This window comes from Stegastes partitus, unplaced genomic scaffold (assembly GCF_000690725.1).
Source record: "Stegastes partitus isolate 25-593 unplaced genomic scaffold, Stegastes_partitus-1.0.2 Scaffold1115, whole genome shotgun sequence".
Taxonomy (NCBI): Eukaryota; Metazoa; Chordata; class Actinopteri; family Pomacentridae; genus Stegastes; species Stegastes partitus.
Genome location: NW_007578846.1, coordinates 180,185 through 191,544, shown reverse-complemented (window position 1 = coordinate 191,544; position 11,360 = coordinate 180,185). Strand labels below are relative to the sequence as shown.

General features: G+C 43.7%; 1 protein-coding gene across 1 annotated transcript in view; it reads left to right on the top strand.

Moving 5' to 3' along the window:
- The window catches only part of LOC103368034 (AT-rich interactive domain-containing protein 1B-like), a 193,016-nt gene that overhangs the window by 54,056 nt on the left and 127,600 nt on the right, over positions 1–11,360 (top strand). The window contains exon 4 of the mRNA XM_008296268.1: positions 6,016–6,120. Coding sequence (XP_008294490.1) covers positions 6,016–6,120 — 105 coding nt within the window. The remainder of the gene's footprint in view (positions 1–6,015; positions 6,121–11,360) is intronic.

The window sequence follows — 11,360 nt, the reverse complement described above, 5'->3', positions numbered from 1 at the left end:
TTTTTTTAACAGCCTGTCCTTTGTTAACAGCTCAGCCAAATGAAAGTTAAAAAATACTGCCTTCAGTAGTAATTACTGGCAGAGAGCAGGGCACACACACACACACATAAATAAAGAAATAAACACATTCAGAATTCAAACGACACAGTGGAAAGAAACTGCACTGCTGTTTCACCCCCTGTTTGACAATCACAGTGTCGGTGACTGACCCGGTACATCTGAATGTGTGTGTTGGTGTGTGTTTGTGTTTCTCTGGGTTTGACCAACAGAGAGTCCCCGTCCTTGGTGGGAAGAGGTGGTGGTGGTGGCCGGATGCACCAGCGTTGGTGTGCCGCGTTCAGGCAGCGCAGTGTGTGTTGCGGGAATATGGGCCTCTCTCCTAAAGACATGCAATTAAGCTTAATTTTTAATGAATATTAATGGCATTAGCATCAGATTTTGTGGAGATGTGCATCTGCCAAGGTGCAGGGGAAAATGGAAGGGAGGCGGGAGGCGGGGGGGGCGACTAATTCATTTGGTAGTCATGAGAAGAGCGGTGGAGACAGGGAGGGATGAGGGTGGAGGGGGGTATTGATGAAGAGAGTGGAGGAAGGGATGGAGATGGAGTGGAAGGTGGGATGGAAACACAGAGGGGGGGAAGGGATGGAGATGGAGTGGAAGGTGGGATGGAAACACAGAGGGGGGGATGGAGGAGATGATGGAGGAAGAGGAGGAAGCAGAAGAGAAAAGAAGACATGACTCCAAAAATGGACTGTTGAGTGGAGGTTAGAACAAAACAATAGTTATATGTTTACAACTGTTTGACTCTTATAATAAAGCAAACCAATCAGATTCAAGCAGGACACTTAATGTGCTGCAGATATGTGGCGACAACTTCTGCACACAAAGTTAAAAAAAAAAGGGCTCAGAGCAGGAAGTGCTGTGCAAAAGGGATTAAAACTGCAAGAAAAACAATCCTTAAGTATAGTTTAAGTAAACTATATATTCTTCAAGGCCAAGACAGACGTCAAAATCAAATCTGCTCTGATTGCTGTCATGCTGGTTGCTTTTTTTCCTCATTTATTACAAGCAAAGCGAGGCAGTGCTTCACCTGGATTCATAGAGTTTAAGAGCGTAGTCTACAACCAACCACACTCTGCCCAGAACAATGTTTTGAACGTGAAATCGCTTTTAAGCCGTGATTTGGGATTCCCATTAGCCACTTTTCCATATAATTATCAAGTCAATTTGAAGCAAAACTGTAGGAAGGTTGCAAAATAAATGAGAATTCGGCTTGTTTCCATTTACAGCTTAGGGAGCAAACAGCTGTTGTTAGGAAGTGTTGGTGCAAACTGTACACAGCCAGAAACGAAACCAGCTGTTTGGCAAACCACAAAAAAAAAAAACACAAAAAGAAGAATAAACAAACCAAACTCTGGCCATCAATGACTGAGAATAAAAATAATCTTCTGGAATTGTTTTCAGTCTGTTGTAGTTGTAATTTTTTTTTTTCTTCATGTTAGCTGGTTTTGTTTTATAAGTCGAACCAGCTGATGGGTTGTTGGTTCACTCATCGGAACTTATTCGGAAACGATTTTTATGAAAAGTCAAGAACCAAATCAAGCAGTTGTAAATAGAATTGAGCGGAATTTGGGGACTTTTTTCCGACTTTTTACTGTTTCCATTAACTTTTTCTAATGTGAATGCGGCCCAGAGTACCAAAAGACTAAAATTCAACCTCAAAGACTTAGTGCTTCGTGGCTCAATCTGACATTTGACCTTCTTGTTGTAAACTTCTTTGCCGAGAACATATAGCATACAGTCAACGTATCGCAACGCCTCAAAAGATTAAATCGCGAGCTACTTCTGAAGTACCCCGAAACAACCGGCGGAGTGCAACAGGGGCGCGTCGTTGTGTTTTTCTGTTTTCCGAACATTTCGCACTCGCCGACCGACTTCGCCGCTCCTGAGTGGCTGGGATTAAGGTGGTGCTGCAATATTGATTTACGTCCGCATAAAGCCTCTCCGGCTCTATATATTACACCACATTCAGCAGTCATCTATTCAATCAAATCTAATATTACACTGCCTCTCCACACAGCTGTCTAATAGCATTTAACTCACAGTTTGATTCCTGCATTCCCTCATGTACTTCAAACGCTTGCCTTCAATATCCTTCATTCGTTTCTACTATGCCAAGATGAAGTCTTTTCAAAAGCACGGAGGATGAATGAGCGTGTCTCTGCGTTCGTGTGCGTGCGTTCGTTCGTTCGTCTGTGTGTGTGTGTGTGTGTGTGTGTGTGTGAAGACAGGATTAGCTGTGGCCTTAGGCTTAAGGTATGGAGTGGAGTGTATTTTAGAAGCTTCTAAATTAGCTGGGAAATGGGATTTTGAGACAATGGACTGGAAAAAACTCAAATGAAAGGATGCACTCGCAGCACTCCTTCATTTGCCTCTGATGTTCTCTCGCTTTCACTTTTTCTAGTTTTTTTTTTTCTTTCCACCGCCGCTCCTCTCTCTCGTCTTTTCTCCCCTCGCTCTCTCCCAAAGCTTTTTGACCTCCTTCGTTTCTTCTTCTTCTCTTGTTTCTTTCGCGCCTCACCTCCCGTGTTTCTCTCCTCCTTCCCCCTCCCCAAGTTTCTCTCTCTCTCACCCGCCTCTGTCCATATTACAGTTGACAGTAATGATGTAAGAACGTGAGTGTAAACAGTAGTATGAAGCTAACCTCACTTTGACCCACTTAAAACAGAAATCCCCCCGAGTGCACACACACACACACACACACCTACACACACACACACACACGAACACACACACACACGCTCTACAGACTCATGCCTGAGTAAATATTGGACTTGGGTCAGCAGCCATTCTTCTGTTCTGAATTCACCGTGTGAGAAGCTGAACTGTGCATGTGTGTGTGCGTGTGTGTGTGTGTGTGTGTGCGTGTGTGTGTGTGTGTGCATGTGCATGTGCGTGTGTGTGTGCGGTGCGTCCACCCCATCGGCAAAGCCACATCTGCTTCTCTCTCGCCTCCTCCCGCCACTCCTTCCTCCTTCCCCCGGACCTTTATTTACCTGTGGAGGTGTATTTGTGTCTAAGCTGGGTTTCTTGCTTCAAACGAAGTACTTCCGACCATGTAATAAAAGCCTGACATTTGGCGTGCATCCAGCTTCTTCCCCCCCCTCCTTCTTTGATATGTGCACACAAACACACAAGCCTGCCCAGGGCCCCCTGACAAGGAAACGAGCTTCCTTTTTTTTTTTTTTAAAATAGCACCTCCGTTCTACCGCCGTGGTCCTGTTGTTAAGTGTCTCTCCGCACCCACCCACTTGTGGGATGATACGTGATCCAGTGATTGAATCCCATCTGGGTGTTGCAGGGTTTTTTGCCCTCTGGCTCTCAGACGTGGCTCGGAGAGGTGTTGCTGATTTCTGCGCTCGGAATTAGAGAGAGCTGTCGTGGCACGATTGCTGCTTGATTTATTCCAGCGACTGTTTGTTTGTTATATCAAATGAAAGAAGAAGAAGAAGAAGAAGAAGGAAAAAAAAAAAAGGTGTTATTCCGGAAGTCTAACTGAGATCAGGATCTCGTTTGCGAGAGAGAGAGACCTGAGAAGAAATTACAACAATAGAGTTCGCTCGCACAAAGCAGTCATCACACACACAGACAGACTAATTAAAACTAACACAAATGTTATTAAAGATAGCAGCATGTAGAAATTTAAAGTCTCTCAAAGGAGCCAGTGTTCTTAATCAAAATTGTTATTAGTGTGTGGTTGTTTACCGCGTGTGAACGGGGATGAAGAAGCACATCGCCCAGAGTCCCCGTATCGACAGGCGCCTGTTCAGAAGCATTCATCACGTTGGAGCGTCGTAAACATGTGACATTTTAATATTATGATTAGTTTCCTTTTTGCTGGATAACTGCATCTTTTTTATCAGTTACTTCATAATGTGTCACATCTCTGCATCAAGTCAAATATCTGCAAATTATAGAAGCAAAACACTCCCTTATTTCTAGTTTTCTTTACAAATTGTAATGATGCGCTCCCATCAGGATGAATTCTATCGATTAAGCGACATTTGAGGATGACAAAATGTGATAATCTGTTTAGTTTAGTTTAGTTAGGTTTAGTTTAGTTCATCAATGACCATGATGTGCAATATTTTTCTAAATCCATACTGTACATATAACCTATACTGTATATATAACTTATCTTATTTTTTATACTTAAATTTCTTCTATTTTTCATTTTTTTTGCTCTTTATTTTGTACTTTATTCTATGTTGCACTGAAGGAGCTGCTCTCAATCTCATTGTACATGTGTATAGTGACAATAAAGGCATTCTATCTATTTTGGAACATATTCAGGAACCTCATGCGGGAGTTCACCTGACTTTTCCTGACATTTCAGAAAACATTAGGATGTTTTAAAAATGTTGCATTTGAAGGGACCACTCAACATCTTTGCATCACCTTCTCCTGGTTGAACGACTACGTTACCTCGTCGCCATCACAAATCTTGCGTCGCGGATGTTATTCTTAAGAAATTAACTCCGTATCAGATTTTTCTAGTCCGCCGAAGCTTCCCACATTCCTCGTACCCCGGATGCACGAATTATTACACATTTTAATGCTCCAATAATAGATCGGTTTTCACCTGATACATCTCTGGCTGTGAAGGATAATCTCCAGCTATAAAATTATATCACCTAGCTGACAGGAATATTGCCCACCTACTACAGTATAATCACACAACAGATAAGAAATCAAACTGTGGGGAAAAATGGATTTTGAAAGTAAAAAACCTGAAGACACCGCCTCCGTGTGTGTGTGTGTGTGCGACATAACCGTGTGTACGTCGGTTGTGTGTGTGCAAGCAGCTCTCGCGTGTGATCTCTCGCTGCGTCTCGCTGATCAGTTATCACTAATCCTTCCACTCAGAGCTCTTTAACAAGTTGCCATTGTGCTGCCGACGCTTAACATGATGGAGGAACGACCTTCGTGGCGAATGAAAAGAAGAGGGAGAGGGAAGGAGGGAGAGATACAGAGGGAGGGAGAGGGAGAGGGCAACACCTCCGACAATGGGGAGAAAATTGGTTTACACTAGATAGGCTTGTGATTACAGAGGGAAAGAAAATGACTTAGATTGAACAATAGGAACCGAGTGTGCGTCTGCGTGTGTGTTTGTAACGCGTGTGAGTGTGTGTATGTTTGGGGGGATTAGTGGGTGGTTAGGCCGGGATTTGGTTGAAATGAATTGGCGGGTATGGTTGCGCTGATGGGTGCGTGTTTGGGTGTTTTTCAGTCTGCATGTACTGTAACAGTGTGTGTGTCTGTGTATTACCTCGGGCAACATGCCTCTTTGTGTTGTGACTTGATCTAACTGGAAATTTTTATTATAGCCCTGCAAACCTACAACACGGTCCAATTCATCCCCTCCTCTCCATCCACCATTTTTTATTCCCCCTTTTTCTCTCTCGTAGCGTATAGGAGTGTGAAGATGCCTAATCTGTGATGTAATAAATGTTTAAAAGTGCTTCCTCATTTCAGCAACAGGAAGCTCAGTCAATGTGTGTTTTTTATGTATGTATGTGTACCATACCTGCGTGTACATTTTAGCAGGAACCCTGTTATTTTAGCAAGAATCCAAATTTGTATATCAAAGAGTTGTGACAAATAAGTCCAGGAGGCATTGTATTTTACAGCTGAACCATGAAATTATTATTCTTAACCTGTTCGTCGACGCAGCGTGTAGTAACAAGACTTTTTGTTAAATTACCTCAAGCACTTTTTACTGCACAAAATGTGTGTTTTCTTTTTTAATCGGGTCAATTCTAATGTTAAAATCCTGTTAGTCCTAATTTTTTTTTAATTCTCTAAAATATTGATGTGTGTTTAAACAAGGCAGGTTGTCCACACACACAGTTTTTTTTTTTCTTATGTCGACCAAAATCAACTTCTTCAGACTAAAACAGGCTGCAGATATCATCCTTCTCATGTGTTGATTATAGGCTCTGTGTTTCTCTTCAGGAGGCCCAGCAGGAGAGCTACAGCATCAGGGGTCCTGCCCCAGGGAATGCTGGGAAGGCCAACAATGAGGATGGCGTCTCCCAGGACCGCCCCTCCAGTCTGCCGGTAAGTGATTGACGCTTGTTCCCACCAAGCTGCGTTGATAAATGTGGCACACGGCATCGCACATTACAGAAGCTACCTCTAAAAAAAAAAAAAAGCCATACCTGTGTGTGTGAGAAAGACACCTCATCACTCACCACTCCAGCTGTCTGTGCAGCTTTAAGCCGTTCCATCCAATCACGTTCCTCCGACCCGCCTCTCCGTCTGACGTCCCCGTCGGGGTTCGACCGCTCGCTCGCGTCTGTGTTTTGACTGGCGTCCACGCTGAAGGCGAAAAGGCCACATGTATCATCCCGTGGTCTCAGCACCATACACTCACTCACACATACACCCACGTGCGCAGCAAAAGCATATGCGCCGACGCAGACATTCCCTCCGCGCGCACAGTCACACATGCAGAACCCACATGCACTGCCTCTTGGCATTTGGGCGAGCTAAAAATCGTTAAGCAGGTTGACTGGAGGAGTAATTGAGAAGAAATGGTGAGGCCGGGCTGATCCGTGAAGGGGGAGGGAGAGGGAGAGAGATGTGGGCTGTTCTAGCTTTTTTGGCTAAACGAATCGCTTTTTACTCTATCATTTCTCTCCTTACAGCTCCTCAGCACTTTCAAGAATAGAATAAATAGACATTTGCAAATGGTCGCAAATATTGGCACCGCTTGAGGTGTGTGTGCGGTTTAATTTACCAGATTCTTTTGGAAGAGCTCCAGGAACGGAGGAATAAACTGCAAGAAAAGCTAAATTAAGTGCATTAACTCCAATTAAGCCATAATATTCTCCATGTATGGGGACTTTGAAAGTCTGTGTGCATTGCTCGTCCTCTGTCGCCCCGACGGTTGACTTTGCCTCGTTTCAAATGAGCGCTGATTTATCTGTCAGTTTTCAAGGGATTCCTATTACTCCTCTTTCTCATGCACGCTATCACACGCTCCTCCCAACATAACATACTAATACTATGTCATCTGCTTTATCTTGGCGTTCCTCCTTTTTTTTTCTTCTTTCATTTTCATTCTCCCACACTCTTTTTTTTTTTTTTTTTTCCCCCCTCCCTTCCCTTTTCCCCCCCCCTCTCTGTCTTTTTCTCTAAAGTAGCATCATGAAAGCTTTTTTTTTTTTTCCTTCCCCCCCTCGTGCTATAATGAGAAATGGCCTTGATATATCAATGTGTGAATCCGTAGCGAGAGAGCAAGACGAGGCGAGGAGCCACTGCAGTCGCGGGGGCCGATCTATTTGAACCGGCACCACTATCACCCCATATTCCCTCACCACTTTAATCCTGGCGTTTTACCCCTTGGGTTCTCCGTGTGTTTTCACATCCCATCCAAAGCGCGTGGCTCGCCGAGATCCTAATCGGCGGCAAGTTTTGATGAGAGAGAGACACAGAGAGGGAGAGATGGATAGATAGAAGGGGAGTGAGAGAGAGGGAAGGGAAGGAGAGAGAAATTGCTCGCCGTTTGCCAGGCTCTTCCAGCAAGCTGTCACGGCAGAGATGTAACCGTTTTTTTTTTTTTTCCTCTCTCTCTCCTCTCTCTCTCTTTTTCTCACTCTCTCGCCGGCGTTTGATGTCAGATCTAAAGCTGCTGTCATCTTTTTTTTCTCCCTTTCTCTCTGTCAGGAGGGAGGGAGCGCGGGTCGGCAAAGTGTCATGTTGTTGTTTTGGGATGAGTCCGCCGTGTGATGTGGCGGGATTTTTGAAGGGAGACCAAAGGGAAAAGTGCTTTAGTAACTTATCACAAATGCAAGTCACAGTGCCCCTTGGGTCCTTTAAAATGTAACGTGCTGGAGATACAGAGCGCCTTGTATTCCGTGTCATTGTACGGCGTCTGTATCGCCAACGCTGCTGCTGGTGATGTAGAACCACCATCGCTTTGGTGTTTGACCATCTATGTGGGTTTCCTTTGGTGCTGATGTGACACTCGACTCGGCATTAACACTGAATTGTGCTGCTTTGCTATCTCAGTGTTAGTGATTAAATGATAGATTTTTGTATTGGCTATCAGTGTTATCGTGTTCACCAACAATCTTTCTGTTATTCATTTGAAGTAAAGTACCGTAATGTTCAGACTATTGAGGCACCTGAATATAAGCCGCACCCACTAGCTTTAAACAGAAAAAATAATTTGTACATATATAGGCCGCACTTGTCTGTAAGTCGCAGGTGTCCACGTTGTAACATGAGGTATTTACACATAAAGATTTTTTTAAACTTTTAATTAAATATGTACCACTGACATACACAAATATGTAAATGCTTTTTTCCCGAACAGTGTCTGCAACACGGCTGGTTAAAAAAATACAGCAGCCTACCAGGAAAAGTCACTGATCGCTATCTTCATCTTCCTCCTGCGCACTAAAACCACTAAAGTCGTCTTCTATAGCAAGAATGTCAAACTCTGGCCCGCGGGCCAAATTTGGCCCGCTTTGTAATTATATTTGGCCCGCGAGACAATACCAAATGACTACAAGAGTTGCCCCCGGTATTATACTGTACAGCGCATTCACCGCTAATACTACAAATCCCATAATGCCCTGTTGTTGTTTTGGCACGTCAATCAGGACAGGACCCAGAAACTCCCTCTCCTCTGTGACAGTAGGCATAGAGACTTCACACTACAACTGTCACTGTGTTTTTTTATTTATAATTTGATTTTGCATGTCTCCATTATTAAGTTATATATAATGTATGGTAATAAGCGTTGCTTGTTCCATGTTCAATGTTAAAGCAAAATTTGTTTCGGTCCATATTAAAAGGTTCATTTGTTCAATGTTGGCCCACGACTTTGTTCAGGTTTTAAATTTTGGCCCACTGTGTTTTTGAGATTGACCCGCCTGTTCTATAGTGTTGGAATCGAACAGCCTCAGAATGACTTCGTCACACACTTTCTCTGTCACTTTCATCTCGAGGCACATTCGTAAAAATCCATAAATTAGCCGCGTCATTGTTTAAGCCGCAGTGTTCAACGCGTGTGGAAAAAAGTAGCGGCTTATAGTCCGGACATTACGGTAGTGTTTTGTTTTGTTTTTATCAGAAAAGTTTATCATTTATCAGAGTCAGAAACTGTAAAAACAGGAAAAATAGTTGGATTTTCAACTTTCTGACTGTCCTTGAACTAGTTATCTGCTACACGCCTTTCTGTCTTGAAAATAATCCAAAACTAATGATAATAAACAGTGATATCTCCTTGAAATCACTTTGTTCATGTTGTTTTTTTTTCTTCATTTTAAAAATGCCAAAAAAAAATACAACATTTGTACCAAACTGATCCTGTAAATAACAAAAAAAACAACAACAATCTGTGCTTCTCTGCGTAGCCGAGTACTCATTACTGGCTCTGCTGTGACCTGTAGTTAAAAACCAAATCTGGGACTTTTCAGCTGAACTGGAATGAACTGCAGGCTGTGTTTGGACACAGTAGGGAGGAGGCATGCACAGAAACAAACAAGAGGGAAATATCTATAGTATGTAGAGCCGCCATTCCCTCCTAGTATTGGGAACAGCTGTGGACACTTGGAACATGTTGATTCCATCATGCTTTAATAAAAAATAATAATAATAAAAAGAGAAAACAATACTTCTTTTTATACATATTTAGCCGTTTTCCTAATTATGATTTATGGCATTATGACTGTCACGCTACACAAAAGACGTTTCTGAGCTCTCTCTACTTCCATCCATGCTTGTGCTGTTTTCATTGAGGTATCGCAGTGAAAAATGAGCCCAGATTGAGTAAAAAAAAAAAAAATTGACAAGAGCTAAAAAATCCCCCCAGAAACTGCTCCGAGGTTCAGGCTGTTACACTGACACTAGCGTTTACCACCTGACAATAACCACAGTATTCTTCTTCTTTCAGTACTTCCAGCCTCTTCAGATTGGCTCTGATCCTCCTGTTCCATACAATCGTAAAATGAGTTGCCAAAGCAAGAGCAAAGATCATCCTTTGAGAAGAGGAACAACTTTTTTTTTCTTTTTTTTTTAAAGTTGGCTGTAGGCCCCCCATTTATTTTCTTCCCCTAAACTGTGAATGTTAGTTAAAGCGGTTGCCAAGAGTTCTGGTTTGATTTTATGTGAAACTCATTTTCTAAATACTATGTTGTTTTCCCAACTAAGAGCCATAACTTTGAACAGAGATGTTTTATTTTTTTCATCTCATTTGTTCATTTGTCCACAGCGACACATCAGATACTCTAAAATTTCAGAGGAACTTGATGGAACCGTGTTTTCTGCGTGACCCCGATTTCCCGTGGACGTATGTGAAAATTACGGGTCCATAAAAGGTGACATGTTTGTTGCCGACAGTGTGTTAGAGTTGGACTGCGTGATTGGCACCGGATGACACGTTGTCTGCTGCCTTGTTATTTCCAGCTGTGTGTGGCAGTGATGTTTTGTGGGGAGAGAAAAAAGAAAAAAAAAAAAGAGGAGCTCTATGTTTCTGTCCTCTCTGCAGCAGCCCTCAGCCCATTGCATCTCTTGCCTTAACGTTGCTAAGCCGAGCCAGTTCATCCGGTGCCACGGAGAGGTGAGGAGCCAGGGTTTTTCATACCCACTGCCCCCCCCCACTTCCTCCCCAATCCACCGCCACCCCTGTTCCAGTCACTACATGTTCCCTGCTCTCCGGCGCTCCCCTGACAGCCTGCCAAGCTGCCGCGCAGCCTCCCATCCTCTGGGACATGGGAGAGGATGGCCAGCCATGTGGAAAGACAGAGTGAGAGCTGGCTGGGGGTGGGAGGGTGAGGTGAGGAAGCAGGGGGAGGCGGGGGAGAGAGAGAGAGAGAAGGGGTAAAGAGCAGAATGAGAAAGAACGCGAAAGAGAGAGAGAGAGGGGGAGATAGAGAGAAAGGGCGTGAAGCGATGAAGTGAAACGTGGTTATCTTTTTGTCACTTGTTCAGGGTGAGGGATGTTGAATTCAGGCTATGGGGTTCCGGCAGTGGTGTGTTATTCACACTGATACACACACACACACACACACACACACACACGCACACACACGCAGACAAAAACATTTCTTGTATGTCTTTCAGTGCTCATTTGCCCCTCCTTGACTTATTTTCCATCAGACAAAAGGGGAAATTCAGAAACACCATCTCTCCCTCTCTGTCTCTTCCCTCTCGCTCCTGTCCACCTTGCCCTCCTCTGTTTTTCCGAGTGTTAGGTCATGAATGATTGACAGGGCACAGCTGGAGAGTCCTGCAGCCCTCCCCTCTCCCTCAGCACAACCACACACACACACACACACACACACACA